General features: G+C 37.7%; 1 protein-coding gene across 9 annotated transcripts in view; it reads left to right on the plus strand.

The window, feature by feature from the left end:
- The window catches only part of NEDD4L (NEDD4 like E3 ubiquitin protein ligase), a 193,318-nt gene that overhangs the window by 122,064 nt on the left and 48,834 nt on the right, over positions 1 to 22,420 (plus strand). For 8 of the 9 annotated variants that reach the window (XM_052778721.1, XM_052778722.1, XM_052778723.1 and 5 more), the window contains 6 exons: positions 7,218 to 7,268; positions 13,585 to 13,646; positions 13,751 to 13,853; positions 14,785 to 14,951; positions 17,449 to 17,581; positions 18,728 to 18,904. In XM_052778721.1, the coding sequence (XP_052634681.1) occupies positions 7,218 to 7,268; positions 13,585 to 13,646; positions 13,751 to 13,853; positions 14,785 to 14,951; positions 17,449 to 17,581; positions 18,728 to 18,904 (693 nt within the window). Of the gene's footprint in view, positions 1 to 7,217; positions 7,269 to 13,584; positions 13,647 to 13,750; positions 13,854 to 14,784; positions 14,952 to 17,448; positions 17,582 to 18,727; positions 18,909 to 22,420 lie in introns of all 9 variants that reach the window. The other variant, XM_052778717.1, reaches the window with a different exon arrangement.

Raw genomic sequence — 22,420 nt, forward strand, 5'->3', positions numbered from 1 at the left:
CACATAGAAGAGAAATGAAAGGATTCTTGCATTAGTACTGCTTTTCTACAAGATCAATGTGTAAATAAACTAGATGGTTGGACAGATTTGGGTTTCCTAAATAGACAGGATGTATTTATGTCTCTGCCAAAAAATAGAAGTGATTACCTTTCATTTTGAGAGAGCTAGCAGGAAAATAGGACAGTATCTGAAGTAATGAGATTTTACATCCTTTATAAAACTGAATAAATACCAGATTGTAAAAATAATGCTCATTTACTAACTCAGAATAGTCATGAGCTTTTTTGTTACTTTGAAATACTGTTATTCTAAAGTGGCCTTTTGTCCTCCTCTAATTCAAAATTAAAATGGATGGTGAGGAGTACTTGTCAGTTTGTGATGTGGCATGAAAAATAAAAATAAAACTTTCTGGGAGTCTCTTCTTTACGAAGCAGATTAGTTCATCTTTTCACGGACTTTCTTCTCTTCAGAAGTAAATGTACTAAACCAAGCAAACAAAACCCTTCTGGCATGTGGTCGTTTGGAACAGAGGATGGCATAACTTTTAAAAATTGCTCTGGAAGGTTAAAGACTAAATAGGAAATTTTGGGATAGCTTTTGTTATAGTTTGTCTTAGGATTTGCAGCAAGGCTGTTACAAAGCATCTAAGACATGCCTCTACCCCTCCCTGCCGTGTGCTTTTCCTGTCTTATCTGGCCCACACGGAAACCACGTTAAAGATAGCACAGAATAAATACTGAGAGAACAATGACATTTAAGCAGGGGTTGGCCCCTCCAAAAGGCAATGCATGGTGGCGGTTTTATTGTGCCTTTGTGGTCCTTCCCAGCTGTGTAACTTGTGCAGGGCCTTAGTTCAATGTTTCACACAAATAAACGTGGCAGTCCCTCCAACACGCAGTCACGGTCCTGCAGGGATCCAGCTGCTGGCAGTCATGGGTGAGGGCAGAGCGGCTCCAGGCATTACACAGCTGTGGGTGCTGCTGGGGCATTCTAAAGAAGAAGTCATCTGTTGAGAGTGACTATTGCTGACAACTCCAGCTGGTTAAGATTTTCTCATAAATCTGAAACAATAAAACTGGGAGTAAAGATTTTGCTGGCAGCTGCAGGCTCTCCCCAGTGAACTAACTTTTCATTCTGTTTACTGCTTTAAAAAAATTAAATAACTGCTTACCTTCATATAATGTAATATAATGACCTATATAAAATAAAGGTTATAATGGTACATATAAGCATCATTGCCTAGCCAACAGCTCTGAAAAATAGTAATTCTGATTGGTAAAATCTGTTCCCAGTTGTAGGCTGAGAAGCATTTGCATCCTGTGTCTTTCATGTTAAGAGGGGATTACTCACTATCTTGCGGGGGGGGGGGGGGAGATCAGACTTGAGTAGGAATTAGCAGTGTAATATGCAACTAAACAGGCAAGCTTGTGGATCAGATAGCCTTTTTTATTTTAGTGAGAAAGAGGTTCTTCAAACAGACTTTGTTATAATAAGAAATGCGACAAGGTACTGGAAATTCAATACATGATAGAGCGGGAAAAAGGTTCATGTGGCTTGTGAGGTGCCTTTTCTGGAAGCAGGAAACCCCAAGATGAGAATGCTTAAATACTAGAGATGTGGAGGCCTGCAAGACAAAATTCTTTTCACAGAACAAAAATGTCCTAAAATGCTAACTATGAGTATACTAACACACGCACACCCCCGATGATTTTTCTTATAAATGTATGTGTATAGTCAAGTGTTGCATAAAGATTCAGTTTTACAAGAGCCTTAGTACTGGTAAAGATGACCATATTCATACTAGGAGTAGCTGAGCAAGTAATTTTTTTAAACTGTCACTGCAGCTCACTGGCAGAACCAGGCTAGAACTAAGGATGTTTCCAGTTCCACTCTAAACTACAGACAAACAGATTTTGTTGGTTCAGCTGCTCTTAAGGCTGGGTTTACTTTTTACTCCTAAAAATTTGATCTGGGTAGAAGTGAAGGCTTTTAACATCAGTCTGGAATTTGCACAATTCTTACAGCCCAGTTTACCATTGTGGCTATAGCCATAGCCAGGCTGCAGAGCATCTGGAAATAACAGATAAAAGCAGTTAATGTAGATGAAGCAGTTATCATGATTTCTAGATATGTTAAAATTAGATAAATAAGTGGTATACTTACAGCATGTCTACTTCCAGAATAGACTGTATCAGATATCTCAGGCTTGGTACTTGCATGTAAGTCACCTCTGTGTGTGTGTGTCTGTTGAGAAATAGCCCAAGGGAACTCCATAGGCTCATCTCTTTATGTCCCCACCATCTGCACCAGCCCATGGTGGGGGTTCCTCCCCATCTCTGGTACAGAGGAAGGACCCTTTTCCCCATGGATATAGTGAAACTGCATCCATGTCTGGTCACAGTTCTGTTTCTAACCAGCCTGAAAATTTTCCATGTCCATGAGTTGTGTTTTTCTTGAACTAAAAGCTGCATGAACAGATCTAGAAAAAGGTATATATTTTCTTCTGAGTAGTTGATATTTGAGTAACTGCATTGAAGCAGGAGTTGGAAGGTACTCGGTATGTGCCAATATTAAGGAGAAATATGTTAATTCTCTAAAAGCAGTGCATGCTACCATGTTTTTCCAGTAGTTGCTAGGAAGAAGATTAATAGTCAAAATTCTGTAATGGAAAATCTTTTAGCTATTTTTACTTAAATTTGGAAAAACACAGGTTCCTTGGTGCAGATATTCTTTTTGTGTTGTTCCATGGGCATATAGCATAGCAGTATATGTCCATGCTTTGGAGATCATGGGACTTTATGCTATCTTTGTAGTAGAAACAGAATTCTTACGATGTTATCATACAAAATATGAATTTTAATATTAAACTTAATGCTCTGCTATGATAAATATGTAAACTTGGCTTTGGAGCAGCAATATGCACTTCCTGGAATTCTGTGCATAGCATGGTTATAAATAAGCAGCAGGTTATTTGGGAATCACTAGGGCTGATATCTGGTATCATAAACAGTATCTGGGAGAAATTGTTTTCCCTGACAGACAGTTGATTTTTGAAGAATGCAATATGCTTTATTTTGAAAATTCATATCTTATTAATGAATACCAAGTACACATCGAGCACAGTGACCAGCTCACAAAGCAAACACATGCATGCTATTTAATTACTTTATACCTCATCTGTTGCCAAAATTTCATTCCTTTGACTGTTGAATATAACATTTCCAATGTAGATCAAAATGCTAGAATTCATCACGTTCAGGTAAGATACTGAAATGATTGATACGTGTAGGAATGTCAGTGTATGGTTTAAGTCTGGCTTTAAAATAGATTAATTTCAAAGGGAGTTTTCTTGTGTTTGTACATGTGTATAGTATATAGCATTGGAAACATTATATATTTGTATTCAATTAAATAGGCTTTTAAAAATCTTTAGAAAGTATTCCCTTTGTTATTCAAGCTCTTAATAAGCTACAAAAATCAGTGTTTTCTGCTTCATTGTTACGTTTTACTGATGTATTGTTATCTGATGTATAACATCATGGTTATAGGAGAATTTGGGGTGGAGTAGCTGCAAGAACAGAACCACCCCATTCAGTGGCATAAATTCTAGATTTCATGTATTAATAAAACCTGGGTGTCATGAGTGGGTGGTGGTTTCTCACCTCGGGTTTCTGTTTGACCCCCTGCAGAATGGGCTGGGGTAGCCCTGGCCCCGTGGTGGCCTGGCAGGGCCTGGTGCCGCAGGCTCAGGGACACGGCCTGTGTCCTGCCCAGCAGCCTGCCTTTGCCACGGTGGTTCCACTCAGGCTCAGCGGCCTGCACCGCCTGGGACCCGCGTATGTGTGCCGCAGCCTGTTTCCGCTCTTCACTTCTTCCCAGCTCCCACGGCACGCCACCAGTGGTCTCCAGTGGAGGGGCTCCAGCTGATCTCTGTGCCTTTCTCCCCATAACACAGATTATTGGCAGTTTCCTGGGTTACTGTTCCCTCCAGCCTTCCTCCCTGAGCTCGTGGCAGGGCCATGGAGCTGCTTGCGGTGCATCTGTGTTCCCCTGTTCCTCCTCTGCCTGTGCCACAGCCTGGGAGCTGGGCAGACGCTGCCCAGGCTTCTTTGGCAGAGCTTTCCGCTTGGCCTCCCTGTGGCAGGGATCTCTGGTCTTGCTGCTCTGGCCCATACCACCATCATCTGGTCAGTGGGAGGGGAGCAGATGCAGCCTGGGCCTCATTTTGTCTGCATGGTGCTTTTAGCTAGGTCTCCTTGTGACGGCTGTCCATATGGCTATGTCACTGGGTTACCCTTTGTTTAGAACAGCCTGTGTATTTCTGATGTATGAAAAAGTATCTGCATTTCAGACGATTTGTTTCAGGTTGGCTGTGTTTCAGGCCAAAATTATTGTAAGATGAAAGGTTTCCTCAACTGTGGGTGGATTGTGAAAGAAATAATAAGCACTGGTGGGAATTAAGAGTGTACAGACAGCAACGTGACATTGCTGCCATCCCCCTTTTGATCCCTTCTGTGAGGACCCTGTGTTCCCCTCAGGAGAGCTTTTACAGCCCTGAGGGTAGGTGTTTCGTTAACCTCTGAGGGACACAGAGCAGGAGAAGGCTCCTCCTGGCAAGGGTTCAGCGGAACGACCCCCCCGGTGCCCTGTGATGCAGCTGTAACTTCCATGGGGGCTCAGAAGCTGCCCAATTCCTCTGGGGATCTTGGTTGCATGAAGGCAGGCTTGGGAATGTCTTCCCACAGCCTCTCTCTTCAATAAGAATTCGGCTGGGGTCCTCAGTGGTTTTGTGGAGTTTCTGGGTTGTTGGGGTTTTTGCCATGTTTTAATGGCTTTCATCACAGGAAGAACGGAAGGAATCTAAATCTGAGTGGCTAGAACAGTGAACTGCTGTTATAAATGAGCAAATGACAATCATAATCAATGAGTAGATTAGATTAGCTGCAGAGCTGACTTCCAGCACGTCCACATCACAACTGTGTGGGAAACCTCATATAGTTCTGAAGATACCCTTGCTAGATATTGCCCAAAGTCATACTGTGTGCATCCAGTTAGGTTAAGTGCAAACACGTTGATGAAAATCTTACCAGAAAGGTAAACTGTTTATAAGGGAGAAATTGGAATATTTATCTGGTGTCTGCACAGCTGCTTCTGAATATTGTTGGTCTAGTCACTACTTCTCTTTATAGAACTTGAGAGCGCCTGGACCTGGTATCGCAGGCCAATACGCTGCTGCTTGTGGTCTTATTCTCATTATGCACTATATTTTGATGGGAGTGTGTGACTTGATTCATTTTCATTGTGTGAGTACTCTGTCACATTCCGCGGTACTTTATAATACCAGTCAGCTACTCAGACACATGGCATTATAAGGTAATGTGGTGCTAAGAGACCGAAAGGAATCTCTCCATGCAGTGCCTGGCTATACTGCCTGTGGTTTTTATTGGTTTTATTTCTGGGTTGCCCTCTATTACTTACCAGCAGGGAAGATCAACTCATCCATGTGCATGCGATTCAAACAGGGAGATGGCCCGCATTTTTGGTTTGCACAGGGATGTGTTGGAGTTGGATGGATAATAACAGCCACATTTTAAAGAAAAATCACCCCTGAGATTTAGGTTGATTGACAATAAAAGGTACCAGTGCAACTCTTCAGGTGACACTGTTAATCATAAAAATTGTTAAATGTTAAGTTAGTTTTTAGGTGTCTCTAAGTGATAAAGATAACACCTGAGCAGTGCTTTAAAGTTGTAATTTATTTAAAGAAATCACGGTCCGTTCAGTACACAAATATTTTCAGCTAGAAATGTTATATCTAGTGTAACTGAATATACTGATTGAACAGACATTATTGTTTGGTGAGAAAATTGATGAGAGCTATTTCTTTCTAGGCTTTATTGAGCTGCAAAGCGAGTGGTAACAGTACACGTTTTCCTTCTCAAAGTCTATCCTTGGTTTGTCCACCTCTGCTAATATTTCATGTTCCTTTTCTTCTGTCTGTCCTTGTAAGTGGATTGCTAGATTGAGATACCCTGTGTGAATTTTTATGTTCTTTAAAGTGGTAGGTATGAATGGGTGATTAGGCCTCTGCATGCAGTCCAGTCTGAGCATCTTCAGGAATCCTTGAGTATTGCAAAGATCAAATAGATCTTTGAACTTCTAGACCTTGAAGGGCTCTCTTTATCCTGTCATCTTCATAGTTGTAAAATGGGTATGGAATATAGTTGGCAGAGTTATGAATAATGGTTCAAATACCCAGTAATAAAGGTATAGTTAGATGAAGACCGGGTCCTGCTGTCAGCTTGTCAGTGGTTACCTCTGTGGGAGATGGTGCCTTGGCTTGTTCACTCTGAGAGAAGGTGGTGATCAAACAGATAGTGAAGAACATGCAGAAAAGTAGTGTTTATCACTTATATATGGGCATAAGTGTGCACAAGTGAATTTTTGATGGCACTATGCGGCCCAAATGTTGGCATAACCACATCCACGTGCTTAACTTGAAGCAGGGAATGAACGGTCAAATCTTCAAGTGGGAAATACAGGATTACTCAAAAGGCTGGTTATAAGGGTATATAATTGTTCCTCACAAAGTAAGCATTCTGAATTAATGGAACAGCATTCTTAAAAAAAAAAAAAAAGTTCCAATACTTTGATTTCTGTTTGGTAAAGTGAGAAAACAAGTTTTTATTTTGGAGAAAAACGTTTACAATTCATGCAGTTCTACTTTTGCTGTTTGGATGTTGGGTTCCCCTCCCTTCCCTGTCAGGTGTGCATATGAGGTTTTCCTTAAAAAAAAAAAGAAGAAAAAAAAGAAAAAGTCACCAAGGTTTGACGTGAACATTTCAACGGCATAGTGAACAGTAATTTCACTCTACTTTTTAATGCGTGTGGAGACTAATTCACAGAAAGAGTAGACTATTACTTTGTGCTTTGAATTATGCATGGGCTGTCAGAAGAAATAGAATTTTGTCAGTACTTAGCATACACACTGTGGACTAAGAAGCTGGTTTGGACTGTCACAGAAAATGCTCTGCTGAAATAGATAAATTATAACAACAGATAATGTGCAATAATAAAGGGATAGAAACCAGTAATTGCTAAAATAATGGTACTCAACCATCTTTATTTTTGCTTCATTTACTGGATTGATGTTTATCAATTTTTGCTTTTCTGATGTAAAATTACTCCCTTTTCTGCCTTTTCTTTCTATTTGACAGACTAGAGACGACTTCCTGGGTCAAGTGGATGTGCCACTTAGTCACCTTCCGGTAAGCAGTGCTTTTGTTTCGGTGTGCTCTTTTTTGTCATCACCAGATGTAAAAAACCGTGATGTGATGTAGAATTTATTTCCATAAGTAGTACGGTTAAATTTTCTTAAAGCAAGCATTCCCAGCATAGTATTAGAGGCTTAAAGAAAAATGTTGTGGACAACAAAGCCCCACTGTGCACAGGAATTGGGAGAAATGGTTCCCTTTGCAGGGACAAGGAAGACAGTTGTTCTCTGGTATCTGTTAAATTTCTCAACATCCAGGGTCCACTTCTCATCCTGATTATTTCTTAAAATCCTTGTCTGGTCTGAGACAATTCATGAATGACATGTGGCCAATAGACTGGTTGTTTCTTACTTTATTGTTGGTGATTATTGTCCTATTAATCTTCTGGCTTTTTCCTTTTCATGAATTTCCCTTACGGTTGAAACAGTTGTGTTCGCCCTTAGCAAACTCCATTTACTCCAGAACTTTTGTTAAAACAATGAAAAAAACACATTTTGGGGGTCCGATTTATCTGTCTGATTTTCTGTCTAAATGATATGCTGTTAAGGTTATGGGATAGTAGTTCTGTCTGGGAAAGGGGATAGCACATCTTGATACTACTTCAAACCTTGTAAAGCCAATAGCCACAGACTGAAACCAGAGAAACTGCTGAACCAGCATGACGGGGTCTTAAGAAGTTACAAAAATTCAGTTCTTCTGAAAATGTTATAAAATTACTGATCTTTGTAGCAAATTTAAGTAAAATTATTGGTTTTATTACTGATTGTAAGTAGGACACCTAAGTAATAATGGAAATAGTGAGATATTCATTAGTGCCACAATACATACAACAACATTCATTAGACATTGACATTAGATGTTATTGATAATAATAATTATACAAGCTGTGATATTGCCCGAGCATACATTATAGCTTTTAATGTGCATACAGATAACTTTTAACGTCTATACGTGTATAAATAGATTTTTTTCTGTAAGAGGCGTGAGGTGCCTATTGCCCTTCCTATGTGATAGGAAAGTATGTTTTGGATGTTTTCCCAATTTTAAACAGCTTAAATACATTACATGCAAAGAAATAGGAATGAAGTAACTTAGAAAAACTGATACTTGGAGGGTTTTCTTCTATTTTTTTAAAAGTTAGAGTTTAAATATTTGGGTTAATGCCTGCTTTCAGTGTCATTTATTTACAGAAGTTCTCTGAAACACCAAACATACCATTGTATGGGTACCTCAGTTTGTTATATACAGATAGATAAAGTGATAGTTACTGAGATATGACAACTTCACGTCTGGCGTCTCTGTTACATGTAAGAGGTGAGCCCTGAGATGACTGGAGCACATCAGCCGAGAGCTGCCACACCACTGTGTTGTGCCAGCGTGTGCCTGGCTGGTTGCTTTTCCTCGCGTGTTATGAACTCTGACTAGGAGAGGTTACATTCTCAGTAGACGTACTGCGGATGCAAATCCAGGTTTTCTAGGTACTGACGTTGCTGTCTTCTGGGTATGTAGTTCAGTGCGTGTTTCTGTAAGCAGTGGTGTTTGCTTGGGCAGACCCCTGCCATTTATTCACACCCTCTTGTTGCCTGCTTAATTATCCTGGGTCTAATGCTCACATGATACAAGAGGTGAACTAGATCTGCGTTATTCATAACTAGTTAGTTTTGGATGGTTTATTTTTTAACTCTGACTGTTTCCTTTGTCCAGTTTATGAAATGGCCATGCAAACAGCTGTACTGGCCTTCGTGCAGGAATAATCACCAGAGGGGAGACTCTTAAAGTTGGCACCGCTGCTGAAAGATGTACCCATGACTTCAACTAGTGACTTGCATTATTGTTGGTAGTGGTGACATAGAGGTAACACACTGCTAGTTTGCATCAGATATGCATGGAAAGGGACGCACATCTGTGGTCAGAGAAACCTTTTGTGCAAAGAAAAAGGTGGTATAGATAAGCCCAATTGAGCTTCATTTTAGCAGATTTGCTTTAGCAAATGCCTGGAAAACCAAAAGGCTGCAAGTACAATGTGGTATATTCATTATTTTAGCTAAAATTGAATTCTTTGCCAGCAGTAAGAGTTCTAATAGCAAATAATTAAAAGTAATTGACACAGAGTTTGAATCATTTTATTGTCAACAATCAAATGTTTGAGGTGTTTGATTTGAGGGTGGTAATGTTTTCTCTATTTGTTTTTTTTTCTTAATAAATGGAGGGATTCTAAGAGTAGAGCTTGTTCCATAATTCTATAAAGCTCCAGTTGTCTGTTTTCTTCCTAGCAGCCAAGATTCCGCATGGTCTTCACACAGCAAGCAAAATTACAGCCTAAATTAAGTGGAATTTCTATTTACTATATAATCAAGGGTGGGGTTCTCCTCCTTTAATTCTATGAGCATAGAATTGACATAGCGCTGGCTGGCTGTAAATTATGATGTGAAACTCCATCTTCAGTTTTTTGTAGACACTGCATATAATATGTCCACAGAAGGATGCTCAACATTCAGAGACTAGTGAATACTATCCTAAATGTAATCATAATCCAGTAAAGACAGTGGCAGAATTGTTACTGACTCCAGTGTGTTCAAGCTTTCACTGCCAGACTTCTTCACTGAAAAATTCTAAGGGAGAGGTCTGTGCCTCTGCTTTCAGTTGATGGGCCCACATCAAATCTGTTTCTCTTCGAAACTGCTGAAAAGGCTGAAGACACTGTGCTGGGTTGGAGATTCTGTAGGGACGCTGTAGGGAAAAAGACAAATAACTAAAAATCAAGATTTTTTTGAAATTACATATGTGATGTTGGGTATTTCATGAGGAATTATTTTACACAGAGCCTGGCATCAAGAAAGGCGAAGTGGTGGAACAAAGAGGGTCCATGTGACACTCAAATTGTATGAAGCTTGAAGTTAACCTCAGTTTGTACCCACAGCAGATAAAGTCTATACGTTGCTTAGAAAACTTACTTTACACAATGCTAGGTATATGCCTATAGTACTACCACCCCATGCTGTAAAAGCCTCATTTAAAATTATTTTCAAAGATAAGTGAAAATGAATTCTTTATCTCATGGGTAGATTTGTGTGAGTTTCAGTTTTTCAATATTGCTGTATGGTCTGTCTTTTTTTTTTTTTTTTTTCCCCACTTATTAAACAGAAATCCAAAGTGAACTTTGCAGAAAATGTTTACACCAAAAAAGCATTTCTGTCATCTTGTATTCATATTGTACTTTACCCTATGCTTCAAAGCTGAATTTAATCACTGACAAAAGAACTGAAGTTAGAATGTTACAGCGCACAAACAGTATGAAACACTGCAGTTGTTTTTCATCATCTTTGTAAATAGTAAAAAATAAACTTTATACTTCATAAAGTTTTCTAGTAAATTCTACATATATACATACATGTGTATATGTATACAGTGATTGTTTTATGCTCAGTATAAGTGTTTTCTGATATTATATCATGTTTTGGATGACTAACATTGTCTGGATGTAGATAATATTTTAAAAATGTTGTACATGTTAATATTACTCACTTCCATGAACTTGGAGGAGTTTTTTTGTATTTGAACGAGGGAACATGGGAATGGTGGAAGTTATTGAAAATGTTTACATCAAAATAAGGTGTCAATTTTAGTGTGACTATTGCCATTTGTGCCTGAATTTGACTTCTTGCTATTGATGAATGTTATTGTAGGAGGAAAATGGCCTTGTAGACTTTCACAGTGATGCTTATTTAGATATGTCTGTTGTGGTTGATCTTAAGTCATAACACTGTTGTTGGCTTATAAACTATAATAGCTGAAAAATATGATGGAATGATCAGAAATGTATCCTGATGAAAAATGGATCATTCCATTCTCATATGAGCTGTATTGTATAGTATTACTTTATCTGTACTTGTGTGTATATTTCCATTTACGTGTATCCATATGCACAGACATTATCTAAATAGCCTGTACATAACTGTAGAAAAAGTCCTTCAGTGTTAAGCTACATGTGTCCTGCAAACAATGTACTATGAAATATAAAATGATGAGGGACATGTTAGTGCATGCCTATTTTGCAGTCAGGTAGTATTTTGAAGTTCCTTTTTAGTAAACATTATTTTTAATAACTAAAAATCATTGGCAAGATTTGAGGTAGAGCTGTAGACATGGCACACACTTTCTGTGAGCAGTTTTGAGGAATTAGCAGCTTTTTGTTTTCCTTCCATATTCTGTAGGAAGAGAATAACTCTCCTGTCCTCTCACTGGGGACTTATGTAGAATATGAGTGTGCATATCTCTTTCTAGCTCATATTTGAGTGGAATGCTAAACTTTTTCAAGTTGTTTTAAAGTCTTCTACTGTCTTTACATAGAAAATCCAAAATTGTAAAATTTCCTGGATCAGCTACTTAACTGCTGTTGATGAATAAAATCCATTGTGCTAAAATGATGAAATTCTGCAGTCCAGAACTTCCCATTTCCTTTTAGGCTCACTAGAAAGTGAATGTGATGCCTGTACAAAATCCTTCCTCACTCCCCATCGTCGTGGAAAATGTCTTCAGTTCCAGAAGCCACTTTTTTCCCCCAAAATTTCCTCTGGGAACATTCACAATATGTATCTCAGAACAGTCCTTCTTTCAATAGCTGTAACGTAGCAGTGTCTCCACAGGGTGCTTACCTACCTGCCTGTGGGTGTGTTCTCATACTCTGTTATAATTAGTTAGTTGCTTATTAGTTACATGCTTATTAAGGTGTGTGTACTGATTTGATGCTCAGGGAAACATACTGTATATCTTTATGTTCTAATCAATATTTTCCTCATTCATCCTTCCAGTACCTTAGTAAAAGACATCGTGGTGTACTTATTAACAAATGTTTGCTTTCTCATTCTAGCTGTACTGCTGATTTGTTTGTCAAAATCCTGTTTTCTCTAATACTATCTAATTACTATCTACAAAATTTGGTTAAAATATGCAGCTTCTTATTTTATGTATGTTACTTACAGTTGAGTACTAGAAAGCAGTACTTCTTAATCATGCATGCTTTGATGTCCTGTTGATTTGGTTAAAATCTACTGTCTCTGAAAAAAATGGGAAGTCTGTCTCTCACAGATTAAGTGGACACTCAAGGCAGGAAATGCTTTGCAGAATAAGAGTTCAGGCAGTGGAAAGAAAGTCTGTATGGTATTTGATATAATATCTGACATAATGAGTTAGGATTGATTTTTAAATTCTTATTTATTGACTTTGAAATAGAACAGACAACAAAGCGTTTAATGAAGGATAGTCTGGGAGTTAGATTATTCTGTGTTTAGAAAGGTTTAGTTAAAGAATTGGACTCGAGAAGTATTCCTATTTGTAGGGCTAAGGCTGGGAAGGGATTTACAGATATACTATAATTTTTTTTAGTGGATGGCAGATAGGTGAAACATTCTGAGGAGTACCCACTAACTTTGTGCTCATTTTGAGAAAGTTTGGTGTTAATCTGAGGTACTAGATCTGTAGTCTTACTGGAGTGTGTATGATAATGTGCTTACTCTTTCAGTGTAACACAGTTCATGCTTCCAATTTTGTCAGCCCAAATCGTACGATCGGTTAGAATAAAGTACCCCAAACAATCAACAGATGAAGTATGTATACAGATTTCTGGTTCTCTCATTTATCTTGTCATTTTTAAATTCCTAGTTTTGTACCTATAGCATCTGTGTTCTCGCAGACATGAAGAATGTAACTTATTTGATAAGAAAGCTGAAACTCTAATGCAATAGAAAGTTTGCAAGATTTAAGGCTTTATGAAACTTACAATTAAATGGAAATCGGAAGATGTAATCTGTCAGCTTGATAATATTACTTATGTATGTCATAAACGATTTCAAAGTCTTAATTATTTTTGAAAGCCTCAACTGCTTTGAAATAAAAAATGAAAGCCAACTCAGGAGGAGTTTTATTTCATCGCTTTCTAATGTGTAGAAAAAATACTGCTTCGAAATAGATGCAGCCTTTTCTGACACTGCTGTTGGATGACTGGAAGAAGTTGGAAGGGGTCTGTTTAGTTGGTCTTTTCCACCCTTTTCCGAGTTGTGAAGGTTGGGATCGCTTACAGATGATGGTTCAGCCCATCACTGGTATTTCTAGTGACATCTAGTGGAGTGCTGCTGCGGCTGGGTATTAACAGCGAGCCATAACACACTGGTCTAGAGGTCTGCCTGCTCTAACTTTGTCATGTAAACATCTCCTCTAGCGTTTCTACTGCATCTGTGATGTGAACGTTCTTGATATGTCTCTGTACTTGTGGGAAAGCCCTTTAATTTGCCATTTTCTTAAATGCTTATAGACTGAAGACCCAACCATGGAAAGGCCATACACATTTAAGGATTTCCTTCTCAGACCAAGAAGGTGAGGGGAAGGACCTTTGTATTTTAAAACATTTCTTACTTTAAGGTTTGTTATTTGCAACTATTTAAGGGTTGTTGAATGAAATGTACCTCCTTGTCTTCTAGCCACAAATCTCGTGTAAAGGGTTTCTTGAGACTGAAGATGGCTTATATGCCTAAAAATGGTGGCCAAGAAGAAGAAAACAATGATCAAAGGGATGAATCTGAGGTAAGGCTTAATGCTTGTGGAAGCATTCACGTTATTAGAGATTGAAGTACAATTGTAGAAAAAGTTGCACCTTGAAAGATAAAACCCTGGTAGCAGTGTTAGTAGCAGCTTACTCTTTTTCCCCTGCTCCAGCTTTTTTTTTTTTTTTTTAACCATAACTGTTTTCTCAACCATTTCAAGTATTTCAAAGGATTTCAGCTGCCATAGTGAATTCTAAAGTTTGTCTGTCTCAGTTTGTGAGCAAGTAGAAGTGGAAGTCGTGCCAAGTAGAAGAATTCAGAGAGTCTATGCAATTAATTTATAGGCATAATGGTCTATATTAGGTACTTCTTCTTCAGAGGCCATTTCAAAATAGGTGTTAAAACATTTTTCTTTATTTCCTCAGTAGCGTTGACTTTGCAGAGAATAAAGCTCATGCAAGCACAGCAGGTTTAAAGACTTCTCAGCACTCTTATCAGCCATCATCTATTTTAAGAATTAGCTGCAATTACGGCTGACAAAGTGAATGTCAGCCCAAGTTTGCCTTACTTACTAATAGCATGTAACACTCATCTGTAACTTGAGAATGAGGGCTCTCATCCCAAGCCATACATCTCTGAGTTCAAAAGTTAGCAGCTGGATCTCTTTGACTTCTTCACTGGGAATCTGCACGTAGCCACCACTAGAACAAGCAACCACCCAAATACGTTTGGGAATCCCTGTTGTAATACACTGATGGGATTTTAGGGGTTTTTGTCATTGAAATGAGGTGCACACTGTAACCACGGATTTTATTCTATTTCTATATGGTTTACATTCAAGTAATTTTGAACTTCTCTTTGGAAAACTTTCAGAATCTGCACCTATAGGCTAATGTAAGAAACAATTAAATAACTTCTCTTTAACTTGAACTTTAAAATTTTAACAAATTTTTTTTTTCTTCATTCTGAAGCATGGATGGGATGTGGTTGATTCCAATGACTCCGCATCTCAACGTCAGGAGGAGTTACCACCTCCTCCGCTGCCTCCTGGATGGGAAGAAAAGGTGGACAACCTGGGGCGGACTTACTATGTCAACCATAACAACAGGACTACTCAGTGGCATCGACCAAGTTTAATGTAAGTGGCAATGCAGTGCAATGTTTTGTGGATGTGTGCAAAATTATCAATAAGGGTAGTGATTTTTTCCAACTTAATCATTTTAAATTTACAAATTCAAGGCTGGAAAAAGTCTTAAGCAAGACTTTTACTAAGGAGTTTATAAAGGCACACTATTCTTTTCAGTAACAGATTAATCATGATTTTGGTTCTGTGCTACGTATCTGAAACTATATTAATGGAAAAATTTTCACAGATGTGCTAGTAAATTGAGAATGAAAGTCTGGATATCTTCAGTTAAAAGGGAAACATCTTTTTTTTTTTGAGAATGAGAGAGACTTCCCCACCCCCAGCAAATCACATATACACATAGGTATTCCGGGAAATTCTAGGAAATCTGAAGGGGTGGGAGGGAAGTCAGTGCATTAAGAACATACTTTAGAATATTGGGAGACAGATGTGGAATTTTTCAGTAAGTAATTTAACAGGAATAAATTACTTGCTTCTATAGAGAATGTTGAAAAGGTAAGGAAAAAGAAAGTCAACTCTTAAGTTTTAATGAAGTTAAACTGATTAACTTGAGCAGATCCTGATTGTTATTCAGTGTATAGACTGCATTACCTATGTACACTGGTTGTACCAATGTGGAGTTCCTGTTCAAGCCTTCATTATATATTTCTTATGATTAGATTTATAAAGCTGTGGCAAGATTACATTTTGAAAAGTATGTATAATTGACAACGTTAAGAGTTATACTGAAATCATGTATTAGTTAAACATCTTGCATTATTTTTATGTAGCAACTATTCTTCCACTATTGCTTATTACAACAGTAACGGTTATTCTTTCTTGAATATTCATAATCATAGCTAAATTACGCAAATGTTTGTTGTCCTTATTTAAGGCACTCTTTGTTCTTGTATGATGCATTTACTGTAGTTAGAATGGAATTAAATTTTGTTCTGTATGTTTTGAACTATTTACTAATGAACTATTTGAGCTATTTACTAAGCAATGTGTATTTTGTCAAGTAAATCTCATCAACTGCTATTATTTATGATTGACAATGGTCAATAAGTGTCTATAAAAAAGCAGGTTTTATAAATTATTTTATTTAGAACCTCCTTGTAATCTGATTATGCTAAATGAAGTAAAGAGTACATGGATTCAGAAATGTTTGACTGGCAGGTACCAAAAAGTAATCAACGCTAGAAAGCATCATCGTCAGATGGGTGTATAAAATGAAGGCCTCAGGGGTTCGCTTTTAGCTAGGTATCATCACAGGTAGTTTGGAAACAAATGCATAATTACTACTGATAAACTTTATGCATGACACCAGTCTTGGTGAAGAGTGAAGACTTTAAAATGATGCTGTTTAGCCTTTAAATTCTATGAATTTATGAAAACACTAGGAGCGGAAGGTCTCATGAGGTTGAAAGTAGGATACGTAACCTCTCACTTTCAGGCCAGTAACTTAGACATTAAGTTGGTCATCAAGGAAAATCATTGACTGCTGCACAGTCCATGTCTGCAGTTGGAACATGACAGTAGCTCATTTCTCATAGTTCTTTAAAATGTGCAATGATAAAATGATTGCATAAAGAAGTTTTTCCTGAACGTAACCATCTTTCAAAGTTACAGTCCCTCATCCTGAAGGAGAGGTTCAAATACAATACTGCCTTCTAACAACATGTGCCCATTCAGTACTGAAATAGAGATTTATACCTAGTTGTGCACATTGAGAAGTCCCACAAGCCAGGCAGGTCTCCCTCAAGGGAACTGGGGTATTTTCCATTTCCACCACTGCCGGTGTGAGCCAAGCTAGTGGATGCAGCCAGTTCAAAAAGTTATCCATAACGCAACAGCTTGCATTTGCTTTGGCTATCACAAAAAGGAAAACAGTAGTTGACATAAAGACAGGGGCAAAGGTAAAATCCCTGTGTCAGGAATGATTCTGGTCATCATAGGAAAGAATGAGTAATGATGGGTTAGTATATTGGAGTGTGGACTTCTGTTTCTGCTCAGCCAACTGTGATGTATAAAGAATGTTAATTTCCACTGTTACATGACAAGTACAAGTTAATTCTGGGGACATTCCGACTGGACACTTGGAAAACTTTTCACAGTGAGAACAATCAGCCATTGGAATAATCTCCCCAGGGAAGTGGTGGATTCCCCAGCATTGGATGCTTTTAAGTTTGGGCTGGACAGGGTGCTAGGCCATCTTGTCTAGGCTGTGCTTTTGCCGAAAAAGCTTGGACCAGATGATCCTTGAGGTCCCTTCCAACCTGGTATTCTATGATTCTATGACAGTCGTGAAGTGCAGTTTTATTTACTTTGGACTGAGGGATTAAGCCATCTTCTGTTTATGAAGTCTGACATGCAAGAATAATGATTTTTATAAACAAAAGCATTAATGAGGTTTTGGAAGCAATGGACAAAATAGGTGTTTTAGTTTAACATTCGTTATTTTCTTTTTATTTTCTCCTTCATGTGCTTTTATTTCCCTACTATCCAGTGATGTGGGATCTGATTCAGATAACAATATCAGACAAATAAACCAAGAAGCAGCCCATAGGCGGTTCCGCTCTCGGAGACACATTAGTGAGGATTTGGAACCAGAACCTATGGAGAGTGGAGACATTCCTGAGGTATGTAAAGGTCTTGGGTTTAAGAAGTTGACTAAACTTCAAGTTGATGTGTTTCTCATTTGTAAGCTAATTACTGTACAACATAAATAGTCGTGTTTTTACATGGTGTTTGTGGAAATTGCCTTAGTAAAATACCAGTGACACAATAAAAATCCTAAACAGAGCTATACTTTCAAGGTCCCATGCATTTGTGGGTGCCTGATAATGTAGGCACAATATTAAATACTATGCAAATGCTGGGAGAAACATTTATAATTCCAAGCACTGCTTGTTATATATATGTTAATAGAAACACTTTCAATACTGTGCTTTGAATAACAGTGGAATAAGTTGTGAAAAGAAGGGAAAAATACTGGCCAGAACTGCCATGTAGTTCAATTTTCTTTAGTTTCTTGATTTAGAGGAAAGAGCAGCTATTGGTTTTTTTCCCCAAAATACTTTGTTTTAGTTAGAATTCTTACTAATCTTATTAATCAGGGTGAGTGTTTGTTTAATTTATGGCTAGACTAAATAAATTAAATTTGGTAGATATTTGTAGGCCTAAGTGAGAGTTTGTGCAAATCTAATCCCATTCAACTTTAAGGAGTATTTTATTATGTGAATCACAGACAAAATTCTTTGTGAAAGCTAGTTTGGGGTCACTAAATGTTACCAGAGCAACAAATAAATGCTTAAACTATTGTTGCAGTCATCGCCTGTTAGTATTTGATTTGCAGATTCTAATGAGTACTTTCTATTATGCATTGTATTCTAAATTAAAATTAACAGTTGTTTCTTAAAAGGTTTTAGTAAGAGTGCAAAATTAGTTACATTTTGAACAAAATTTCAAATGGAATTTATTTAATGGGAGTTCTTTTTCATGCATCTTTTCATCTACATCATTTTCTGTGTTGAATCATAAAGCATTGTGTCATCATCAACATGAAGACCGTTCTGAAGCCAGTGTGCAAATCATTTTTCCCTGTGTAACTACTTTACACAGAGTAGAACGTTTGTGTGTTCTAGGGACTGGTTTATTTTGTTAAAGATTAAGGCTGATTATCACACCTGTGTTTGTCACAATGAGGTGGTCACATAGAAGGCAAAGGGAAAGAAAACTCGGTCTGTCTTTATAAATCCTTAACATAGTTTTTTCTCTTCCGTTAGCCTTGGGAAACCATTTCAGAGGAGGCAAGTGCAAGTGGAGATTCCTTAAGCTTGTCCTTGCCACCCCCTCCTGCATCTCCAGTATCCCGTACCAGCCCTCAGGAGCTATCTGAGGAACTGAGCAGAAGACTTCAGGTCACTCCTGATTCCAATGGGGAACAACTCAGTTCTTTGATTGTATGTGACATGCTGCTCTTTCCATATAAAACTCTATTACTGTAATCGTCTGTTAATTTGACATAACCTGAATCATACATAATCATAGTCATAATCTGAGCATAAAGTAAAAATTACCTTCCAAAAATTATCTTCCAAAAAATGCATCATAATTTCATCATAAAGCAAACTGCCTTGAACAACAGAATTCCTCAGTTTACATTTAATGTTTTCTGTTGTGTGAGTTTAACTTCTGACTCTGCTACTGTTATACGTTTAGTGAAACAAAATAGGTAATACTAGAGAGTATCAAGCTAACAATTTCCAAAAAAAAGAGGAAAAACTGCTAATGCTTTTTCAATCATCATCCATTTTATGACATGGTAATTTTTCTTAAGTTCAGTATTTTAACTATACATGTTAATATTAAAGCATGTGCTTTCTTATATTAGGATTTTATAAAGCCCTCATAGTTTACTGGATCAACTATTGTAAGACAAACAAAGGATTAGAATTGGAAGTAGGTAGTTCTGGTGAAATCCTCCACAAGTCTGTAAATGGCTAGTCTGGAAAAAAATTGTCTCTCACCATAAGAGCTTACTTGAGGTAAAACCAAAAAATGTTCTCTATATTTGTGTTACCAATTACTTTGTCAGACTGATGGTACCATAAAAATTAAGGATAATACACTTAGAAGTGGGGGAATGTCTTATGTCTCTTTGATTAAGAAAACAATTGTAAGTATTAAACAGAACATCGTGCTGTGATATATTAATTTTTTTTTATTCTTGGTATATGCCATCAAGGTACCTTTGCAATTCAAGAGATAAGAAATTGTATTTACTCTTGTTCTGATTAAATAGAATCTTGATTAGGTGCAAGTTTTTCACAAAGAGCCTATGCAATAGGTGTCTTATAATGATTTGAATGTTATCTAGAGGTTAGTTAGCAAATCATAGTTCTGATGGCTAACCATCTGCATAAAGAGTCACTTGTGCTTTTGTAGATAACTGCAGATTTTAGTAGACCTTCACTTGGAGGGCAGGAGGTTAATCAAATCATTTCAGTGGCAAGGTCAGGGCCTATATTTTTTTACACTAACAATAATAAATAAATTGTATAGCTGCAAGGTTATCTTAATCAAAATAATTCAATAATGATATTCCTATACAAACTAGCTCTTTTATGAGCTATTAAGTAATAGCATCTTTCTTATCAGCGCAATAAAAATTATCCTCAGACCACACTTGCAAAGTAAGAAATTTTCAAAGCATTTAAAATCTCTGTTACTGTGCATTATCCAGTGTAAGAGTGTTGGGATGCTTAATGTAACAGGAAAAAACAGACAGTGAAATTACTCTTAAGATGCCTTGCTGAGGCACCCAGAAGTCTGCATACAGAGTGGGTGGGTCAGCAGTGTTTAGTGTGTAGCCCCAGCATATTTGTCAAGGCAGCTCATGTCTCTAAACTGTGCTTCCAACAGCTCTGGCCTCTGTGAGAGCTACTGGCCTGATCCAGCACTTGAGTCTGAGCTGCTTCCATGTGAATGAACAGTGCTTACCCTGGGGTAATGAATCCTCCCAGTTTGGAGGCTGGCAAGCACAGTACAGAGACATCCAAGAGCTTCATTTGGATTGAGCCAGGTAGGCAGGAAATGTTTGGCACTTCCAGCTGAACACAAGCTATAACCCATGTGCTCAGGTATGTCCATGTGACATTTCCTCTTGATCCAGATTCCCGAAGGCTTCTGAGATCAGCTTTGTGACTTTACATGGAGGAAGCTTGGTTCCAGGGTTTTTCCCAAACCCACCAGCTCTAAACTGGCTTTACATAAAGCTGGCTCAGATCTCCAGGTTGTAGGCTGAAACTAGAAGCCCTTACAGTTGCATTTCCCCAACAGCATGCCTAATATATCCAGCCTGACCTTTGTTTTATACAGAGACAGCTCCAATGTCTCTACATCCATACATAGTTCATCTGCAAGACGGCTAAAGTGCCAACAGATAGTTGAGGAGTGATTGTTTGTGTGTTAAAGTATTTTGTCACTCTCCTCATCTATCTATGTAATGCCAGAAAACACTTCAGACTCGCTGGTCAACACATTTGTCAGACAAATCCTTTCACATTAATGTTTAGCATAACACAGAAGCACAAATTACATCTTTTTTTCTTTTTTTTTTTTTTTTTTAAACACTGATCTTTTAACAGAATGTGCTCTTAGGACTGACGTTTTCATGTAAGAGTTGGAGTTTCTGATATGTCTTTCAAATAGTTTGCTTCATGGTGTTGCTTCGTTATCTTTCAGTGGTACGTAAGGGTGCCCCTGTGAGTGGTTATAAATAGGCTAGGTCATTTGCTTGTTTATTAGTGCATTCATACTCGTACCATTAATATCCAAAAAAGGGTAATGCTAGTTACTCTTTGATTAAAGATGAGGTACCAGTTATGCAAAATAATAAGTTTAAGAATTATCCAGGGCTTGTTTCTCTACATGGAACTTAAAACCTCAGTCAAACCACACAGAAAAACTGTGAGAAAATGCATTTGAAGTGAAATGCTATTTGATTGACTTTATTGAATACTGTAGGAATACTGTATTTTACTGAATACTGGTCAGCCCTGAAGTGGTCAGGCAGTTGGACTAGATGATCTTTGTAGGTCCCTTCCAACTGAAATATTCTATAGGTGGCTTGCTTTGTTGCCAGCTCTCATGACTACAGTATTTGTTGGTTTGTTTTTTTTTTTTCATTATATGGGATTTCTCATGAGAGTAACAAGAAATGGTTGCTGATGCTATGCCTAGTGCCTTCTAGATGTCTTGGTACCAGCTATGGGGATATTTCAAAATTACTGTAATACTGATGTATTTCTTATGTTGGGCTACACCTTGTATAATGGGTATTAATTCTACAGGGCAATGGTTGGTCACTGATGTAGGCAGAACACTAGTTCCTTCTTAAATATAAAGACTATTAGTGTGGCACATTAGTGCCTTCTGAAACATTTTTTTAATTGGATAGCAAACATCTTTTTATCAAGAAGAAAAAGCTGAAATTATCTTTAGCGGTCTTCCATGTAATTTTGGGATGTGAAAAAGCCTCTGTGGCTGTGAGTCTCAAAAACAATGCTGTAGCAAGTGGAAAATGTAATTATTGATCCTTGTCATTTCCGGGGTGTTGTCCCTTTATAATCTGAGCATGTCCCATATGGAATGGAATTCAGTCACTTGACGCCACCTGACAGGTGGTGCTTTATCACCTTATTTTTGATAAGGTGCTTTATCACCTTATTTTTGATAAATCTCAGAGGTTTGTGAGGAATTACATTTTAGTATCAAGCAGACATGCTTAGCATATCTGCTTTTTTTAGGGCTTTTTTGTTTCTAATTCATGATCATGAAGGATGTTCTTGGGAAGTTCAAAAACTAGAAGGCAAAGAGGAAAATTAAGACTTGATTTTTTTAAAAGAAATACTGTAAATTTTTAAGTAAATAATTTTTTAAGACTTTGAGGTCTTATCCATAGTATTTGATTTTTT

Source organism: Harpia harpyja, chromosome Z (genome assembly GCF_026419915.1).
Source record: "Harpia harpyja isolate bHarHar1 chromosome Z, bHarHar1 primary haplotype, whole genome shotgun sequence".
Lineage (NCBI taxonomy): Eukaryota > Metazoa > Chordata > Aves > Accipitriformes > Accipitridae > Harpia > Harpia harpyja.